General features: G+C 43.7%; 3 protein-coding genes across 5 annotated transcripts; 2 read left to right on the top strand and 1 right to left on the bottom strand.

Moving 5' to 3' along the window:
• Nucleotides 1-224: 224 nt before the first annotated feature.
• Nucleotides 225-5,114, top strand: plekho1b (pleckstrin homology domain containing O1b). Of its 3 annotated transcripts, none has more exons than XM_088999728.1 (6): nt 225-496; nt 1,229-1,375; nt 2,506-2,646; nt 2,718-2,837; nt 3,249-3,347; nt 3,431-5,114. In XM_088999728.1, exons 1-6 carry the CDS (start codon nt 410-412, stop codon nt 4,040-4,042), a joined length of 1,206 nt encoding a protein of 401 aa, XP_088855854.1. In that variant the 5' UTR covers nt 225-409; the 3' UTR covers nt 4,043-5,114. The 3 variants fall into 3 exon arrangements, with proteins under 3 accessions (XP_088855854.1, XP_088855853.1, XP_088855855.1); XM_088999727.1 differs by having other exon boundaries at nt 1,226-1,375; XM_088999729.1 differs by lacking the exons at nt 2,506-2,646; nt 2,718-2,837 and having other exon boundaries at nt 1,226-1,375.
• On the bottom strand, nt 5,058-11,011 carry LOC148896955 (acidic leucine-rich nuclear phosphoprotein 32 family member D-like). The gene is made up of 7 exons (XM_088999734.1): nt 10,811-11,011; nt 10,202-10,351; nt 8,478-8,600; nt 8,250-8,403; nt 6,990-7,126; nt 5,471-5,540; nt 5,058-5,393 (listed from the first exon to the last, which is right to left on the bottom strand). Exons 1-7 carry the CDS (start codon nt 10,868-10,870, stop codon nt 5,317-5,319), a joined length of 771 nt encoding a protein of 256 aa, XP_088855860.1. The 5' UTR covers nt 10,871-11,011; the 3' UTR covers nt 5,058-5,316.
• A 492-nt stretch (nt 11,012-11,503) lies between these two features.
• Nucleotides 11,504-19,589, top strand: myo1eb (myosin IEb). The gene is given in 28 exon segments (XM_088999720.1): nt 11,504-11,618; nt 11,621-11,664; nt 12,305-12,442; nt 12,544-12,633; nt 13,050-13,144; nt 13,218-13,305; nt 13,396-13,485; nt 13,566-13,697; nt 13,889-14,023; nt 14,116-14,248; nt 14,323-14,519; nt 14,627-14,707; nt 14,772-14,858; nt 15,085-15,171; nt 15,688-15,855; nt 15,935-16,020; nt 16,099-16,180; nt 16,254-16,459; nt 16,533-16,677; nt 16,749-16,863; nt 16,938-17,107; nt 17,190-17,335; nt 17,881-18,027; nt 18,122-18,279; nt 18,354-18,428; nt 18,499-18,688; nt 18,888-19,063; nt 19,179-19,589. Coding segments are annotated over 28 exon segments (3,444 nt in total). The 5' UTR covers nt 11,504-11,512; the 3' UTR covers nt 19,256-19,589.
• The last annotated feature ends 876 nt before the right edge of the window (nt 19,590-20,465 follow it).

The following is a 20,465-nucleotide window of genomic DNA, read 5'->3' as shown; positions in this document are numbered from 1 at the left end:
CATTTCAAAGTAATTATTTGGATTTAATTTTGTTGAACAAACGTTTGAGCCTGTTTTACATCCTATAGAAAAATAAAATTGGTGATTTGTATTAATGTTTTTCCTGGCGGGTGGGGTGGGCTGGATAACTCCTGAAGGTCCCAGCCGAACTTTCAATTCACACGCCAGAAGAGGGCGCTGCTAGATTGCCGAGGAGCCGATGAGTTTGCCAACAAGGGATGAAAGCCGGGGGTGGAGCAAGAAGGATGAGTAAGGGGGAGGTCTGGGATGGGATCACAGCAACCGGACACCGAACGCTCCTACGGCTTCTGTCCGCTCACATGACACCAAAGGCCGGCGGAGGATCGGCAGAGTGTGCGGAGTTGCAGGTCGCAAACGGAGATGCCTTAATCCGCCTTGGACCGCCAAAATGCTCGCCGGACTGTCCGACGACAACGGCGACACAACAAAGTCTACAACAACGACAAAGAAGAACAAAAACTCTGACACTCACATGGTGAGTATAAACACTCACAAAGCCACCCACGTAATGAAATAGAAAGATACAAAAGTCAAGATAAAGGACAGACAGAACGACAAAAGATGAAAGAAAAATCGTTGCCTTTATTTTGAAATCATGGAATCTACGAGCTGGGTTAAAACCAGCTTCCTCTTTTCAAAATGTCAAAATAAAAGTACCCGTTGCTCAAGTGAATTAACGTTTTTCCGAGCAGAAAAAAAGAAAAGTGAATATACTACATGGATGTGCATTGGCGGAAAACACATTTAAAAAAAGGAAATATTTAATGATCAAATCCGTGAATATGAATCCACAAATACTGAAAGAAGGACCAAGTGGTCGTCTAGTAGGCACGTCGACCTCCCAGTGTAGGGTTTGATTCCGGTTTTGGCTTTCCCGTGTGGGTTTTCCATGTTATCCACAGGCCTGCGTGGGTTTCCCCGGGCACTCGGGTCCCCCCCACCACATTCCAAAAACGTGCATAGCAGGCTGATTGAACACTCTAAATTGTCCCTAACTGTGAGTTGTGAGTCCAGATGGTTGTTTGTTTTTGTTTGCCATGCAGTTCGCTAGCGACGGGTTCAGGTTGTCCCCTGCCTACTCCCTGAAATCGGCTAGGATTGGCGACCCTTTGAAGATAAAACAATTTGGAAAATGGATGGATAGATCTATTTATCTATTGCTCACAAGTATTTCCAATGGTCAAATATGTCCATTGCTCTCCAGCAGATGGCGTCCATTTTGACTTGCCAAGCGGACAAAGTGGACAAAGCGGGCTGGCTGCGAAGGTTCTGCGGCAAAGTACTGTTCCGGGAGATCTGGAAGAACCGCTTTGTCATTCTCAAAGACCAACAGCTGATGGTCTGTGAGAAAGAGGTGAGTGCATCGGCTTTTGGTCTAGGGGGCGTTGATCATGACTGACACTTGTCACCTCAGCACATCACGATGGTTGTGGGACGACTGGACAGACAGGCGAAACTGTGTACCACTTTCAATAAGAGTCACATTTCACTAAACGCACAATCACACACACACACACACAGTCTGTCTGTGTGTGAGAGGGGGATGTCCCGAGTTGAAAGGGGGTTAATAATGGATGTTGTTTCCATGACGATAATCCTGTGAAACATGTGCGTACGTGTGCTTGGACTATAACATGCATGCTAATGATGCTAACTTCCTGAAAACTGAAAGAAACATAAATACAATACAGTACAAATACATACATATAATACTAATAATAATACATTTAATTTGAAAGGCCCTTATAAATGAAATGTATTGTTTTTAGTATTATTAGCTATCTATTAGCTAGCTAGCTAGCTTTCTATCTATTTGAGTTGCTTGCTGGTTGAGTGATCGCTGGCGTGTGTGGCTGCTGCTGCTCACCCACTGCAACATTTATTCTGTGACTGTAAAGTGACCCTGAGAGTTTTGAAAGGCACTTATAAATGAAATGTATTATTATGATTATTATTATTATTAATGAGAAATGTCTGTGTAAGCTCTCAGTCGTACAGGAGTGGTCCATCCCTGAAAAAGTTTCTTCAGCCGTCATCTGTACTTCTTTGAAGGTGTCGGACGTTCCGCTTTATTTATATATATTTATTTATTTATACAGTACGGTTTATTTCTTTAAGTATAATACCATAGCACATTTATTATACATAAATTAATGAATATTTTGTGTAGTTTTAAGGCTTAGAAAATTAGAAAGTAGAAAATTATGTTTTATGGAGACCTGGGAACGGATTATTCTCATTTTAATGGTTTCCTATGGGAAATAAATTTTTGGGATACACACTTTTCACCTTACACACTCTGTCTGTGAACCAATTAAGTTCATAAGCCAAGGTATCACTGTATTATTATATAGTGCTTTAACAGCAACTGAAGCTGTAACATTTGAAGCCCAACACAATTTGAAACAAAAAAATGATGGACACGCGAGCGATTTGAGCGTGAATTCGGAATGCGTGAGCCGAATTTGGTTGTGTGAGTTGCAGGGTCGCGAAATCGCTGACGAGATTTTGGATTTGAGCCACTTCGGCAGATGCGACGACGTGAAGAACCACAAAAAGAAAAGTCGTAGCAAAAAGAATCATAGCAAGTTTACACTTCAACGATGCTGCTCAGCAAACAACACGGTAGGGATGAACGTTGACACCTCGCACCTCCCTCCATTTTGGTTTTTAGCATTCCATTTTGTTTGTCTAAGTGTGTTGGTGTTTTAGGTGGTGAGCATCTGTTCCTGGCCGTGAGTCCTGAGGACAAAGAGTCATGGATCAACGTGCTCAATGTCGCCATTACAAGGGCCAAGAATAAAATCCTGGATCAGGTAATGGTGGGCCCCAAACAAGCGCTTGGCCTGTATGTATATTATGGGATGTGGCCTAGTTTGACGCCGCTGCACAAATTACAGTGATACCTTGGCTTACAAACGTAATTGGTTCCCAGACAGAGTGTGTAAGGTGAAGTGTGTATCCCAAAAATTAATTTCCTAGAGGAAACCATTAAAATGACAATAATCCGTTCCCAGGTCCCGATAAAACATAATTTTCTACTTTCTAATTTTCTAAGCCTTAAAACTACACAAAATATAGCTTTTTATGTATATTTTATGCATAATAAATGTGCTATGGTATCATAATTAAAGAAGTAAACTGTACTGTATAATAAAGTCGTTTTATTTACCTTTGTGATGGTCGTTGATGGCTTGATGGAATGGAGTGGCCGGTTTCATCCGCAGGTGACCACAGACGAGACTCAGTTGTGTCACCTGACCCGAAACCGAGCCAGGATCAGTCATGGTCGCCGGCTGCCGAGCCGAGGGCATCTTCTGGCTGTGGTCAGTCACAATGTCCGACACTTGTGTTTACAATTTACGGTTCTGTATGCCATCTGGGTTCTCTGGCAACTTTGTTTTCGCAGGCGTCCTTGTCAGACGGGACCGTGACGTTGGATTTGATTGACGAGGAAGACGTCCCAACACCACGCAAACCCGAGAGCTTCCACGTAGAATCGCCGCCTACTTCGGATCTTGACGTGTCTGTACCGCATGGCTCACTCTTCGTTGGGATTCCTCAAGGTTCTGGGAAGTCGCAGAGTCTTCCCCGTGAGCAGCAGACGGGTACTTTCGAGACGGGAAATGAATCCAGGACATCTCAGAAAAACCGCTGCGTCTCAATGGATGAGATTTCCAGCCGTTCGGACAAGAATCGGGTTTCACCACTCTGCTCAGATGCCTCCGCATCCATAAATCGCCTGCAACGCCTTATCAGCCTCAAGGTGGCGCAGACGGAACGGCTCTTAACGGCCAGAGGGGATGCGTCCGACTTTAACCGACCCAAAGGCAAAGATGGAAAACGGATAGAGTCAACAGAGGAAATCGGAGTGGAAGCTTCCAGTCTCCTGAAGGAGGCGCTGGAAAACCTGGAGCAGGCCCGCCAGGTCCTTCAGGAGGTGAAGGAACTCAGGGAACTCTACAGCCAACTAGACCAGTTCCAAGAAAGAAACCAGAACCAGCTCAATCCCCCAACCTGAAACCACTAAATTGAAGCGAACAGTGGGATCAATAAAAAGAAAAACATCAACATCATCTGTGTTATGCTAACTCAAATCTTAAAGGACAACCGACGCCTCCGGACAAGTTGTGTCCATATTTTGTAAAATCACTTCAAATGACTTCTACTGAGCGCATTTTACAAAGATACCACGGCATATAGCTATATTCTACGTTTTAAGACTCGCGCTGAATATTCCGGAAGTCTTGTTTTCGAGTTGGTGACGATGCCCTAAGTGACGTCACGGAGGGAACGCCCCTGACCGAGAAAGCGACACACAATGCATTTTGGGTCCTTTTTTTTCTCGTCTGAAAACATCGTGTTGATCGCAAAATTAGAAGGAAAATTACATAAATAATGCGATGGCGAATCGTTGTGTGTCACAGCCAATTGCGGTAACACGCATAAAGAAGGTGTAAGATTACACAAATTCCCAGCGGACAAATCAGCCCATTTCCAACTTAGCTTGTGCGCCATCTTGTGCGAGTCCAGACGGCTCGAATTGATACGGGAGGACTTTAATCGATTGCAAATATTTATGCTTTCCTCTTCAGAACTATTTGAATTATATTCATAACTGGATGAATAACAAGAAAGCATCTTCTCCGAATCTGAACTCTCTGAAGCCATTGTTTTGATTCTGGAGCAAGTCGGTTTGTAAAGGAGTATCCTGGCGTGACGTCACAAACAACGGGGGTGGGACTTTCTGAATTTGCCCAGGTCCGAGCTCATTTTGTGGCAGTTTTGGGACACTTTAAGTCATTTTTAATGGTGCTTTGCATTTGACTAAAAATATCAGCCTGTGTGTTTTGGGTATTTTAGATGCTATAAAATGTTTTTCTGATGTCAGTTAGGAAACGAGAAAATGGTGTTGGTTGTCCTTAAAAGAAGGACAGAAATTGCTCGAATCCAATATTCTGTGACTCTTTAACAATCCTCTGAGAACGTCTGTCAATCATTGAGACCCTAAAGAAATAAAGTGACAAGTGACGCAGTCGCTTGTGGCAATTATATTGAAAAACAATGGTGTCACGTGACCATATGAATTTGCTTAGAAAACAACAAAGACACCATTAAAATAAAAATAAAAAAAAAATCGACTGGCGAGACTTTCAAAGTTAGGAGTTCACTTATATTTACACACTAGGACCAAGACCAGGTCCAGCTGATCACCAACTGGGGTTTCCTGTGCCTCTGAAGGGGCGGGGCTTGAAGTCGGCAAAAAAATATGGGGCGGGGCCTAGCGGCACTCAACTATTGGTCGTCTTCATCCCCGTCTTCGTCATCGTCGTCGTCTCTCTTTCTCTTGTCGCCTTTGGGAGCCTCGTCGTCTGAGAAGCCAAAGGTGTCGTCAGTTTGTGACTTGTTACTTTTGGTTTCCACATGCTAATTTTTCTTGAGAACTAACCTCCATCTTCATCGTCTTCCTCCCCATCTTCCTCTTCCTCCTCCACGTAGTCTCCGTCGTCGTCTTCGTCCTTTGGACAAGCGGTAGTTAGTCAAAAGAGCGTCCCCCTTTCATGCGTTTGTTGGACACTCTTAACTCATTGACTGCCAGAAGATGTCCAATAATAATAATAATAATAATAATAATAATAATACATTTTATTTATAAGTGCCTTTCAAAACTCTCAAAGTCACTTTACAGTCACAAGATAGTTTTTCTATGGGTGAGCAGCGGTAGCCACACGCGCCAGCGTTCGCTCAACCCCGAACTCAAATAGATAGAAAGCAAGCTAGCTAGCTAATAGATAGCTAATAAATAGCTAATAGATAGCAAGATAGACAGCTTACAGCCAGCCAGCAAGACAGCCAATAGCTAGCCAGATCGCCAACAGCCAGCCAGCTAGACAGCTAATAGCCAACAGGTAGACAGGTAACAGCTAGCTAGCTAATGAATAGCTAATAAATTGCTAATAGAAAGCCAGATAGTCAACAGCTAGCCAGCTAACAGCCAGCCAGCCAGACAGCCAACAGCTAGCTATCTAGCTAATGGATAGCTAATAGATAGCCAGCCAAATGTGTCCATTCCAGTGCCAGGGTTTTTGTCATTGTCACTTGAATTCCAGGACCCACAGAATATTGAGTTTTAGGACGACATAAACATTCTATGCAATGCAAGAAACCTTAGACTCTCTTCTTTCATCAGAAAAAAAGTTATTCCTTAAATTATATGGGTTTGGAGTTATATAAACTTGAAATGAGGGCTGCTGTCCAAAATACAGAGGCCATGGCCAGCGCTTTATCGGCACCCAAGCATGAAAAAACAAAACCCAGAGAAATTCATTGCCATTCCCAAATTTATTCAGAAATTTAAAATATGACCTGGAGCGCCATTCCAGAATTTTGTCTGGTTTTGGGTTTTCTTGCAAGGGGGGGGGGGGTGCCGATAACACACTGGTCAGACCTCTGGCAATGTTTTTTACCTTTCACGAGGGGGCAGCATTAGCCTTTTGAACAGCCGCCCCCACTTGCACCTCATATTACTCCAGATCCATATAATTTAGCAATTAACTCTATTTTTCTGATGAAAGAAGAGAGTCTCAGATTTCTATATAAGCGCTACATAAATCAATATGTATGGATTGTATTTTATTTTTTGCAGCGGCCCCCATTTCAAGCTCAGATAACTCCAGACCCATATAACTTAGAGGAATTAACTCTTTTTTTCTGATGAAAGAAGAGAGTCTAAGGTTTCTTACGCTGCATTGAATATTTATGTCGTCCTAAAACTAATATTCTGTGGGTTCTGGAATTTGAGTCAAAATGACAAAAACCCTGGCACTGCAATGGACAGTTTTGCATGTTTGGCAGCGAATGAATTAAAAAAGGAACCATTTTCATGAACTTAAGGGGAGGAACTATTCACGGAACCAAACAGTTCTTAAACGCCCCCTACAAAAAATAAAAATAAAGTAGTCACCCACCTGGATGCTGTCTTTCATCAGGTATGAGAGCCCGACCTCCTCCTCCTCCTCTTCTTCTTCTTCTTCCTCCTCCGAGATATCTTCATCATCATCCTCCTCATCATTCCCACCATGTGGACCGACGCCACCATCTTCATCTGTCACAAAATAGTCCAAATGTAATGTAAATGAAATGTAAATTTCTCCACTGTGAGACTAATAAAGGCATATCCAATATCCAATAAATAGCGTGTTAAAAATCACCCAGGAGGCTATCACAAAGGTATTATTCGTATTAAAGTTATTATTATTATTACAGTGATACCTCTGTTTACTAATCCCTTGGTTTATGAACTTTTCGCTTTACCAACGTTAAATTTATGAACATTTTACCTTGGCATATGAACTTTACCTTGGTATACGAACTTTTTTCGTACATGGAGCTGCCTCAATGAATGATGTGTCGTTCGCGAACGAGCGCGTTCTTCAAGCAACAAAATGGCAGCCGACTGTTCTATTCCCCGCCCCCAGTCTTTGGTTAAAGCCACATGATTGGCAAGAACAAAGCAGTGAGGGGAGGTGGTTTAAACATTAAAGAGACAGGCAGACGACAGTGAGAGTTTCAACATTGATAGTTCAAAGGCAGAATGTAGACTGCAAGGTTAAAATATCCCATCAATCAGGCTCCACAAACAACCCGGACAAGCCATCTGTACACTTGATGCAAAAAAAGCTATCAACCCAGCTAAACAGAACACAATTGATGAGAAACTAGATAATATTATCACAGAGAAAGCACCGACAAGGGATCATTCCTCAAGATGGCGAAAGAAGGTTACGTTACTCATCAAGTGTTTAATGCTGATGTAACCAGCCACTCCATTCCATCAAGCCATCAAAGACCATCACAAAGGTAAATGAAACCACTTTATTATACAATGCAGTGTATTTATTTAATTATAATATCATAGCACATTTATTATACATAAAATAAGGTATATTTTGTGTAGTTTTAAGGCTTAGAAAATTATGTTTTATGGGGACCTGGGAACGGATTATTCTCATTTTAATTCTTTCCTACGGGAAATAATTTTTTGGGATACACACTTTACGCCTTACACACTCTGTCTGGGAACCAATTAAGTTCATAAACCAAGGTATCACTGTATTTCCCCCCAGTGGAAAAAAAACCCCCGAATAACAGCCACCCTTTTGATCCAACGTAACACTGACAATCACCCGGCATATGCGCATTTGACAATAAAGCAATTGCAATGTTACCATCGTCCGAATTCGGTGCCTCGTTGTCATGGCGATCAAATCGGTCCAGGTAGATGATGTTAGGCAGCAGGCGGAAGACAGCGTCACGGTAGTCATCTTGCGTGCTCACTTCGCAACCGGACACGTCCAAATTCTCGAGTTTCTTCAAGGGCTCCTACGTGAGGGGGTGGTGGGGACCACATTAGCGGAATGCCGACCGGGCAGCGATGACTTCTCGCGGGGACTCACCAAAGCCTCCAGGTCGGCCATTTTGCCGATTTTGTTGCCGCTGATGTCGAGGTGCGTCAGGTTGGGACACTTTTCAGCCAGTGCCTCCAAACCACCACTGATGGCGTTGTCGCTCAAGTTCAGCTGACAAACAGACAAATAATGATACTTTAGATACATATGTGCAAAGGATATGGTCTGAATCGTGTTCATTTTTTATGAGACGTGATGTGTTTATTATTTTGCTTTGTGTTGACTATTATGTGAAGCGATTTGTTACAGCTGCAACTGTTGTTAAAGTGATATATAAATTAGAATTTATTGTATTGAAATACCCCAAGCCAACAACAAAGACTTTGAAACATACAACAAAATCACCAGATACCGTGATTTCCAAATGAAATGTATTATTATTATTATTATCATTATTATTATTATTAATTCAAGGATAGGAAAAGACTGCTTAATACAAAATATGAAAAAAAACAGGAAAAACTATTTTTCCCTTAAACACTTCTCCCACAATAATAATAATTAAGAAATATATAAATCAATTCAACACACTTGGCGAGTGTTAAGAAGTACAGACGCTCCCCAACTTACGACCAAGATACCTTCAGAACAGTTGTTCGTAAGGTGAATTTGTTCGTAAATTGCTATATTTTGTATGGACTGTATGTTTCAGACTTATATAAGTATGTTTAAAGGACAACCGATACCATTTTTTTGTTTCCGAACTGACATCAGAAACATTTTATAGCATCTAAAATACCCAAAACACGCAGTATATTTTTTGTCAAATGCAAAACACCAATAAAAATGGGTTAAAGTCGCAAAACTACTTCAAAATGACCTCGGAGATGCCGAGTTTCAGAACGTCCCGCCCCTTTGTTTGTGATGTCACGCCAGGACGCCTTGCCTTGCTCTAGAATCAAAACAATGGCTTCAGATTCGGAGATGATGCTTTCTTGTTACTCATCAAGTTATGAGGAAAGCATAAATGTTTACAATCGATTAAAGAAGTCCTTCCGTATCATTTTGAGGCGTCTGGACTCCAATGTAGCTCGCAGAAAATGCACAAGATGGCGCACAAGTTCCCTTGGAAATGGGCTGTTTTGTCTACTGGGAATTTGTGTCAACTCGTATCAAATAGTAGTCTTGGTGCAACACACAACGATTCACCATTGCGTTATTTATGTGCCTTCCTTCTAATTTTGCCATCAACAAGATGTTTTCTGACCAAACAAAGTCGCCAAAATGCATTGTGTGTTGCTTTCTCGGTCAGGGGCGTTCCTTACGTGACGTCAGGAATCGTCACCAACTCAAAAACAAGACTTCCTGAATATTCAGCGTGAGTCTTAAAACGTAAAATATTGCTATATGCAGAGGAATCATTGTAAAATACGCTCAGTAGAAGTCATTTGAAGTGATTTTACAAATTATGGACACAACTTGTCCGCAGGCGTCGGTTGTCCTTTAAGGCTTATATAAGTATGTTTAAGGTTTATATAAATATGTTTAAGGTTTGCATAAGTAACCTTTATTGGTTTGTACAGAAAAATAAAAAAATAACAAAATATATGTACATGTACAACTGGAGAGAATACTACATGTTACTACAAAAATGTTCGTATGAACTGTTGTTTGTAACTTGAATGTTCGTAAGTAGGGGAGTGTCTGTACTCTATGTGTTGTTTCGAACATTGCACTCAATACTACAGGAAATGAGTGATGGGCTGACCCACCTTGTACAGTTTGGGCAACAAAGGAAGTTTGGAGAGGGACTTGAGGCCAGCGTCGGCCATGCACAGGTACTCCAGACTTGAAAACTCCTCTGTCACGCCATTCACCTCCCCATCGCCCGAAATACATGCCCCCAAGTCCAACTCGGACACCTGTAAGACAACAAAAGTACATTTCAGATTTGAACAGCATTTGTGTGTGTGTAAGAGAGAGAGCTGGGTTATAACGTGCTCAGGTGTTGTCATGACAACATCTGACTTTCGAAATGGAGTTTGTGATGGACGAGTCGCAGGAGACGGTAACCACGGTAACCGAGCCGTAAACGGAGGCGGTTTCCCAACCGAAGTGGGGGAGCGAGCACGACAACAACGTTTTGGCGCCAAAGACAACCCAAAGTGTCGTTTCTCAAGTCACGTGACGAGAAGTGGAAGGCGCGAACGTGAAACAGAAACAATGGCGGCGAAGAGACCGAGGGAAAGAACACAAACGTCGACATCCCAGTCCACAACCACGACTCGTATTCCATGTTGCCATATTCCTAATCAGGCGTTCCGAGCAAAAAAAGAAGCCGACAAATCAATACGTTTAATAGGTCGTCACCGTTCACGCACCTCAGCGGGACTTCTATCCTTCAGCTCGAAGTGCACCCTCTTTTTCATGTCCATGTCCATCGTCAATCCCTCGAAGTTGCCCAGAGCAGAAGAAAAGAAAATAATAAAAATGTAACGTAAATATGACGCTCGATGTACGAAGAAGGCCAAAGACGCTGAGCTACACCGCCATGTTGAATGCTCCCCGACAAACCACGCCTATCCCCGGAAACGCCAATAGAATCGCCCAAAACGCTCTACCCATTAGTTAATCCAGTCACAAATCCCTCCTTCCAAAAAAAAAAGAGATTTTTAGATTGACTAAATCGTGAAATTCAATTTTACTTTGTGACAATTTTGTTGAATTCGTTTGGAGATTAAATATTATTCTGTATTTGCTTGAGACAAACGAGTAGAATTGTGTGGAATATCTGTGTTGAATTGTTATTTAAATATCCTACACAGATGTAACATTACAAAAATAGTCAATACACGTTGGCAGTCAAGGTGAAGTGAGAAATAGCTTTAAATAAATGTTCATGGTGAAAGCTACGTCAATTTTAGGACCGACTCCTTATATCTCTCCACCACGAAAAACATTCCAGCTCAGCTGAAGACTGGTTGTTTTGTTTGCTAACAGCAGAGGGCAGGCGCATGTGTTTGTACTGAGATTTCCTTGAAGGAGAAGGAGCGGGAGGCGTGGCCATACCTGTCCATACCTGCATGGACACGGCTGGCATTGACGCTTCGTCTGTTTCCAAAGTAGCTACTGTGTGCACAGCAGCAAAGTGGACTCATGTGGACTTAAGTGATCTGATCTGGATTGATTTGTGGGGTCAACTTCAACTTTTCAGGAAGTGACAGTAGCAGACATGGTGAGGACAACTTCTTGGTGACACGCCCTTGTCCTGATCCTCTTTCGGGTCCTTGTATGCATTATGGCAGTGGTCTTTGTAATGGTGCTGGTTCTGACCCAGAGCCCGAATTTGATACTCTCATAAATTGTACTTGTGGCTTCTCTTCTGAAACTTTTACCTTGACTTGTTTCTTGTTCCTGTTTCTGGTTTGTTTATCTAATGACAAGATTGAAATGAACCAAAAGTCAACCATGCAAAATGGTGAAAAAATGGAATAAATATAAGACGATACCAAAAAATCATTTACCAAGTTAAATTACATTGCCTCCCCCTTACACACACACACGCACACATTGAGTGTGTAAATTGTGTCGTTTGCGTCCACAAACATGAGCCAACAGGACTTTGGAATGTTGGAAATTCAGGAAGAAGACACGCCTGTGGCTCACATTATCGGGATATTCTCTGACATTCGGATTCTGCCCCATAAACTGAGTCGAAAAATAAAATATGCTTTTTAGCCTTGACCTGAAATCTGTCTTCCAATGTCCCCCATGTGTCAAAATGAAACTGAATGTCTTCACGAATTGACCCAAACTTGCATTGGAGAGATTGCGTGTGTGTTTAAAATTGAAGTTGTGTTATGGCACCGTTACAGGGCAGCAAGGAGCGCTATCATTGGTTGGCTCAAAATGTGAAAGTGAGCGGTGTGGATGACATGGTGCTCCTGTCCAAAATCAACGAAGATGCCATCACAGAGAACCTCAAGAAGAGATACATGGACGATTACATCTTTGTATCCTCAAAACGCGCTGAAACACACCCACATGTTCAACCACACTATTTTCAGTACTTCACTTACCACTTCAACTGCAACCCTTGACATGTTTTGCTCAGACCTACATTGGACCCGTACTGATCTCCGTCAATCCGTTTAAACAACTTCCATACTTCACAGACAGAGAAGTAGACCTCTACCAGGGAGCGGTAGGTACCAGATACATTCACAAAAATCAGGTTCAAGTTACTTTGTGTCTTCCCAATACAGTATGTCAGGTAGTAGTCTGGTGCGTTTGGAATCTCAACTCCTGACTCCCATTTTCTTGATTATTGTCAAATCACAATATCATAAAAGCAAAAACCGCACATGGAAATTTTTCAATTCTATTCCTCTGATGATGAGAAGGTTTCTTCAGCCGTCATCTGTACTTTTTGAAGGTATCTCATCGATGGACCACTCCTGTACGACTGAGAGCTTACACAGACGTATTCCTCTGATGCTTTTTTCTGAGTAATATTGTTTAATAGCATTTGTAACGTACCCAAAAGGGTCTCCACCCATCATGACCACACGTTGAGAACTTGTGGTATAGCATCCATGTTGAGTATGTCAACTGTTCCAGGCTCAATACGAGAACCCACCTCACATCTACGCGCTGGCCGATGATGTGTACCGCAACATGATGATTGACAGCGAGAACCAGTGTGTCATCATCAGGTGAGCGGGACTTTGTCAAGGGAAAAAAAATGGCTCCCCCTCTGACTTATCTGACTTCATTGGTGGTTCTCAGTGGGGAGAGTGGCGCCGGGAAGACGGTGGCAGCCAAATACATCATGAGTTACGTTTCCAAGGTGTCGGGGGGTGGCGAGAAAGTGCAGGTTAGTGTAGTGGGGGATTTAGGGGTGAGGTGAGGCAGGGTTCAAGAGCTTTTCCACTACTGTCATAAATACATTTCTGTTTGTGTGCAGCACGTGAAGGACATCATCCTACAGTCCAACCCCCTGCTGGAAGCCTTTGGGAACGCCAAGACGGTCCGGAATAATAATTCCAGCCGCTTTGTTAGTACCTGCCACTCATACACACACAGACCCAAATACTGTACGTACACGCACACATGGAACGTGCAATCCGCTGACAGGGAAAGTACTTTGAGATCCAATTCAGCCGCGGTGGGGCTCCAGACGGAGGAAAGATCTCCAACTTCTTGTTAGAGAAGAGCCGCGTGGTTTCACAAAATCCAGGAGAGAGGAACTTCCACATCTACTACCAGGTACGATCGGGTCCTACCTGCAGTTATTAATGAACAGTGTCGGATGCCATCAGGTATGACCTGGAGGGATCAGACCAGGCACTGTACTCGACCTCTTTCCCATCAACTCCAAACAAAAGTTCAAACTTAAACACACTTAAAACTACAAGCCCTAACGCTAACTTGACTCACCTTTGAGCTCTGACTCTCAGCTGCTGGAGGGAGCGAGTGGGGAGCAGAGGGAAAACCTTGGGGTCACAACCCCCGACTACTACAACTACCTCAACCAGTCGGGAACGTTCACAGTGGAAGACGTCAATGACAAGAAGGAATTCTCTGACACCTTGGTTCGTTTAGCCCTCTTTTTCTGTCCTGTTTGTCGGTGTCTCCATACCCATTTAGCTAAATTTTTCTGTTGATATATTTGTTAATGAGACAGGGCGCCATGTCAGTGGTGGGCCTGTCCGTGGAGGACCAGGATTCGGTCATTCAGCTGGTCGCAGGGATCCTCCACCTGGGCAACATCAACTTCCGCGAGGAGAATAATTTTGCGGTGGTGGAGAGTACCGATTGTAAGTGCTGAAAAATTGCACGTGGAGTCATGTTGCTGGTCACCAACTCATGTAACGCCGTGTGTGTGCTTCAGTTCTGGCCTTCCCGTCCTTCCTGCTCGGGATCCCCCAGGACGCTCTGTGCAGCAAACTGACCAGCAGGATTATGGACAGCAAGTGGGGGGGCAAGACCGAGTCAATTTCGGTCACCCTGAACACGGAGCAGGCCTGCTTTACCCGCGACGCCCTCGCCAAAGCCCTGTACAGCCGCCTCTTTGACTTCCTGGTCGATGTCAGTTTGTCTTTACACGGTTCTGGTCCATTGGATGCTCCCTCGCCATTGACTGTTTGTGTGTCTGTGTGTGTGTGTGTGTGTGTGTGTGTTCGTGTTTGTGTCAGTGTGTCAATAGAGCTATACAGAAGGATCAGGAGGAGTTCAACATCGGAGTCCTGGACATTTATGGCTTTGAGATCTTTCAGGTAAAACAAAGAAAACACACACACACACACACACGCTAATCCAGCGTTTGTTTTGTGACTTTAGCAAAACGGGTTTGAACAGTTCTGCATCAACTTTGTCAACGAGAAGCTGCAGCAGATTTTCATCCAACTTACGTTAAAGGCAGAACAGGTACGTATTTGGATATTACCATTGTCTCAGACAACTTCTCACAATCCAAGAACCTCCTTCACAGATCTATGCACGTGTGTGTGTGTGTGTGTGTGTGTGTGTGTGTGTGTGTGTGTGTGTGTGTGTGTGTGTGTGTGTGTGTGTGTGTGTGTGTGTGTGTGTGTGTGTGTGTGTGTGTGTGTGTGTGTATGTGTGTGCGTGCGTGTGTGTGTGTGTGTGTGTGTAGGAGGAGTATGTTCAGGAGGGTATTAAATGGACACCCATCGAGTATTTCAACAATAAAGTTGTGTGTGACCTCATTGAGTCCAAACTGGTGAGTGGCCCAACTGCATAATATTAAAAATATACCTTTCAACATCAAATTCATACTTTTACGTCAATGTCTATGTGGATTCTCATTCCTCTGGTTCATCATAATCCACAAAATAATAAAACTATTAATGGTTTAGGAGGGCAATTTCGTCAAACGGACTTTTTTTGTTGCTGCCAGCTAGGTCTGGTGATTGTCAGTTTTGGATAAGGAATGGGCGTTGAGAAATGTGTCAATGGTGTCTTTTTCCCATTGGATTGAGACAATCTTTGGATGAGAGATGTTAGAACGTTATTGAAAGATGATCTGAAATACCGGGGACCCCTCGGTTGAGTAGACTGACCACCCCAAGGGCATCCTGCACAACAACCACATAGACGTCACTGACATTTGAAGGGGAACGACATAGCTAAGATTTGGAAGTGAAGACGTCTTCAGGAATCAAGAAACCAGTTACCTCCCAGACCCCGTTGAATGCACAACAATACCTTCCGTGATCGTCCTTATGATCCTTCCCAGAATCCTCCTGGGATCATGAGCGTGTTGGATGATGTGTGTGCAACCATGCACGCCAAAGGGGATGGCGCAGACCAGACGCTGCTCCAGAAACTCCAAGGTCAAGTTGGCTCTCACGAACACTTCAGCAGCTGGAACAAAGGATTCATCGTACACCACTACGCCGGAAAGGTCAACCCACCTTCACACCACCGAGCCATGACGTGTTTCGTCTATCAGGTCTGTCTGATGAATCTCGTGGGTCGATCAGGTGTCGTACGACGTCAGAGGATTCTGCGAGAGAAACCGAGACGTACTCTTCAACGACATCATTGAGCTGATGCAAGGCAGCGAGTTGTAAGTTCTTCATGGCGTCACATGTGACAACGCCAGCCTGTCGTGACCTCACGGCTGCGTGCGATGCTTTTATGTCAGTCCGTTCATTAGAGCGCTTTTCCCCGAGAACCTGGACGCTGAGAAGAGAGGACGTCCAAGCACGGCCAGCAGCAAAATCAAGGTGACCAACCGGGTGTTCTTCAGGTGGGTTGGTCAAACCTGGTGACCTCATTGTGATCCTCCTGTCTGGTTAGAAACAAGCCAACACTTTGGTCCAGACACTCATGAAGTGTACCCCTCACTACATTCGCTGCATCAAACCCAACGAGACCAAACGTCCTCGAGACTGGGAGGAGAACAGAGTACGACATCAGGTGGAGTACCTGGGCCTCCGTGAGAACATCCGGGTCCGTCGAGCCGGATATGCATATCGTCGCATTTTCAACAAGTTCCTGCAGAGGTCAGAGATCCTGGAATGTGAGCGCCAATAGCAGATGACCATGCCCGCTCTCCCTAACATTTTGACCACGCAGGTACGCCATCTTGACCAAAGAGACATGGCCCATTTGGCAAGGTGACCAGCGTCAGGGCGTCCTGCATCTCTTAAACTCTGTCAACATGGACGAGGATCAGTTCCAGTTGGGGAAGACCAAAGTCTTTGTTAAAGCTCCGGAGTCGGTAGGAAAAGACGTTGCGGTAGTGAGTGGAGTTCTGGATCTGGATCCGTCACTTGGTTGTATCTTCTGCAGCTCTTCCTCTTGGAGGAAATGAGAGAGAGGAAGTACAACGGTTACGCGAGGGTCATCCAAAAGGCGTGGCGTAAACACATCGCCGTACGCAAGTATGTGAAGATGAGGGAGGAAGGTAAGACCCCATCTCTCACGCACGGTGTCTGTAAGCAGATTCGCCTGCTTCTATTGCTTATTTTTTTCTTATAGCATCCGACATCCTCCTGAACAAGAAGGAACGTCGCAAGAACAGCTTGAACAGAAATTTTGTGGGCGATTACATTGGTACCGATGTCCACCCAGAGATCCGGCAGTTTGTTGGTCGCAGGGAGAGGATTGACTTTGCCGATGTGGTCATCAAATTTGATCGCAGGTTCAGGGTAAGATGGATACCAAACTCAAGGAATTGTTTGCCTTTTCAACACAAGAGATGTTTTTCCATCTTGTCTTTCTTGTGACCAGACAGTAAAGCGTGACCTCATACTCACCCCCAAGTTCTTATACATGATTGGTCGGGAGAAGGTGAAACAGGGGCCAGATAAAGGTCAAATCCAGGAGGTTCTCAAAAGGAAGATGGAACTGGAAAATATCCAGTCTGTTTCTCTGAGGTAAAAATCCCAACTGTGGAGTCCATCATAAGAACCAAATTCCGGACGATAACAGGGTTTAGAAAAGGAACTGCAATAACATTATTTAAAATCTGTGTACAAATTTTGTACAAGAAAATAATGTAGATATTCAGACACACTGCTGTGATTAGAATATTTTCAGCAGAGAAGTTTGTTTTTTCTGTTGTGTCGGTGATAATGTCATGATACACTTGCCTAACTCGAGTGTAGGCACCATGGGATCGGTTCCCACTCAGTCACAGTCCGAATGTGGATGTGAATGGTTCTTTGTGTCTATATGTGCCCTGCGATTGATTGACCAGTTCAAGGGTGTAGTCAGTCTTTCACCTGTAGTCTCCCCTAACCCCCCCCCCCCCCACAACCCTGTTCAGGATGAACGGTGTTGAAAATTAATGTATTAAAGTCTGTTGTTATGAATGAATCTCAGGATCGCAAACCAGAAGTTGTATCAGGTCTAGAGGTGGAACTGGATGAAACTGGAAATATGTACTACTTGAACAGTTTTTCTGTCTGTGCATCTTTAGTACCCTGCAAGATGACATCTTTATTATCCACCAACAAGACTATGATAGTGTCCTCCAGAGTGTCTTCAAGACGGAATTCCTCAGTCTACTGATCAAACGTCATCATGAGAAAACTCAGAGTAATCTCCCGCTCAAGTTCAACAACCTGTGAGGACCCAAACACATTCTACGTCGTATCAGTCAAACCAGTTGTGTCTGGTTCCCGATTTAGATCTTTCTTTACATTCCTTTGTCTGATCAGTCTGGAGTTCAAAGTGAAGAAAGGAGGATGGGGTCCGTTTAGCTCATCGGGTTCCAGACAGATTCAGTTCCAGGTGGGTCAAGGGGATGAGGCATTCCTAAAACCCAGTGGGAAGGTCCTGCATGTCTCCATTGGACCTGGTCTGCCCAAAAACTCCCGTAAGCTCCAACAGGTCTCGAGAGTACAACTGGGATTTTCTGAGTGTCTCCTCTGAGTTACCCTCTGTTCTCAGGACCCACAAGGAGGGATAACCGTAAGAGTTTCCACCGAGACAATCGTGCCACACCCAGCACCCAAAACAACCCAGGTACCAATTGAACATACCCTGTTTTAATAATGTTAACTGCAGGACTCAATTGTCCTGTTGACTTCATCAGCACCTTACAATGGGGGCATCAAGAGCCGCCAAGGAAGCTCCTCCAGAGGCACGTTACTGAGGCAGCAGTCCAGCATGGAGCAGCCCAGTCTACCTCGACTTCAGAACCAGAACCAGCATCGCCGTGATAGCGGCCGTGCTAAGCATGTAGACATGGGCTTCATGAATGTCCCGGACCAGGGAGCCGCTGGGTGAGAACACTTGGATCACAGCTAGAAATGAATGCATGTCAATCAGAGTCCACTTGTCACTCTAGTCCAAGTAGACCTGTTGAGATCCTGTCAGTTAAAAGATGAGAACATGATGATGGAGTCACCCCATCAGGGGACCATCACACTACGTGAGGCTCTCCATACTTGACTCCCTGTTGTGTTTCCTGTCTGTCTTTAGGCTGCAGCGTCGGCGTTCCAAGGAGATAAAGCCGGTCCCAGGAGCAGGTCGACCGAAACCGGCACCTAAACCAAAGCCTCGTTCCCCGCAGTGTCGCGCCCTCTATGCTTACGATGCCCAAGACACTGACGAGCTCAGCTTCAACACAGATGACGTTATTGAGATTCTCACTGAAGGTATCAGCTTTATATCTTTCTGCACTTCCTTCCTTTTATGAGTTTTTCTCCTCCTTCTTCTGTTGCCCATTTTGCTTCATTTTCCTCACCCACTTCTTCTCTTGTTGACATTTAGATCCGTCGGGTTGGTGGTACGGACGCCTACGAGGCCGAGAGGGAATGTTCCCCGGAAACTACGTGGAGAAGATATAAATGTTGAGGTCAGCGTTCACTGACCTATTGTTTTACTGTTTCAGAAAAAAAAATCGTTTTACTGACTAACAGCTGTCAGTCATCATCCCAGGGGGTCACAGGTCAATGTGATCCCAGCAGGCCGTAAAGTAGGCGGCATTTACATGTTGCTGTGGAAACCAGAGACGTCGTCGATACGGGCGGATGGGATTCATGAGGACACATTCATTAACATTCATTAATTATGAAGTTAATTATGTTAGTAAGTCTTCTGTTTATCTTTAAACGAGATTCCTGAAACTCCCCGTGCAAACAAACAGAAATTAACTTGTCAATAAATGAACAACTTTGTAGACTTTTTGCTCCCGTGTTGAGTATTTATGTTGTGACATCAGCCTGAAGTCAATGAAGCTGAGCAGAAAAGATAAATTATCTTTATTTGAAAAGCCAAGTCATCTTAATTTCTAGAGATTACGTCAGAGGGTTATTTGCATGATTGAAAGTTCAACTTCCATCATTCCATTATCTGATCTGCTTATCGTCACAAGGGTCTCCGGTCATGCTGCAGCCTATTTCAGCGGTCTTTGGGGTAGAGGGCGGGTTACACCGAACTGGTTGCCAGGCAATTGCAGAAATTCAACTTTGAAAAGCATTTTTAAAAACTTGGAAAATTTTATATATTTAAAAACAAGCACGCAAGACTGCTAACTAAACCGAACAAGCACAAATGAAAATGTTGAAATGTTTGTACAGTTCAGTCATGTTGGCTTCAAGTCCTGCTGAAAAAATGTAAAATATTCTTCCTTTATATGAACACAAATTAGAAACTTAGATTAACACAATTGTGTTGTTCAAAACGTTTTGCCCTATGTGGGAAATGTTAGTACATTAATATAGTATAGAATATTTGCGTTATAATGGCCCCGTACCATATCTGGATATGACATCCTAAAATCTCGGGATTTAAGGAAGCGGATGTGAAGTAAATTAGGCATACGGGAAAGGAACAACAACTATCAATATGTAAAATATGAAATGGGAAAATGTAATTTATAAACCCCATCGAATAAAGAACTTGTATATTGCATCAACAATTGGACATGTGATACACTAGAAGGTGTGTGCTGCGTTTTTGTACGGTTTACGCACTTTGCAACCCCCAATAAAAGGTACTGTCAAGTCTTTTGGAGCTAACCGACAATGTTTACAAGTCAAATTAAAGTACCACAAG

The sequence above is a fragment of the Hippocampus bargibanti genome, linkage group LG06, assembly GCF_051943395.1.
Source record: "Hippocampus bargibanti isolate YZ-2025 linkage group LG06, ASM5194339v1, whole genome shotgun sequence".
In the NCBI taxonomy this organism is placed as follows: domain Eukaryota; kingdom Metazoa; phylum Chordata; class Actinopteri; order Syngnathiformes; family Syngnathidae; genus Hippocampus; species Hippocampus bargibanti.
Note: the sequence above shows the minus strand (reverse complement) of the source record. Positions and strands in the feature narration are given on the sequence as shown.

What these genes read in the sequence shown, in the direction of transcription:
- plekho1b (XM_088999727.1), top strand. Translation starts at nt 410, where the DNA reads ATGCTCGCCGGACTGTCCGACGACAACGGCGACACAACAAAGTCTACA. An exon ending in AAAACTCTGACACTCACATG is followed by an intron (nt 497 to 1,225) that starts GTGAGTATAAAC and finishes ATTGCTCTCCAG; the next exon opens with CAGATGGCGTCCATTTTGAC. An exon ending in AGAATAAAATCCTGGATCAG is followed by an intron (nt 2,838 to 3,248) that starts GTAATGGTGGGC and finishes TTTCATCCGCAG; the next exon opens with GTGACCACAGACGAGACTCA.
- LOC148896955 (XM_088999734.1), bottom strand. Translation starts at nt 10,870, where the DNA reads ATGGACATGGACATGAAAAAGAGGGTGCACTTCGAGCTGAAGGATAGA. An exon ending in AGGATAGAAGTCCCGCTGAG is followed by an intron (nt 10,352 to 10,810) that starts GTGCGTGAACGG and finishes GTTGTCTTACAG; the next exon opens with GTGTCCGAGTTGGACTTGGG. An exon ending in TGGCCGACCTGGAGGCTTTG is followed by an intron (nt 8,404 to 8,477) that starts GTGAGTCCCCGC and finishes CCCCTCACGTAG; the next exon opens with GAGCCCTTGAAGAAACTCGA.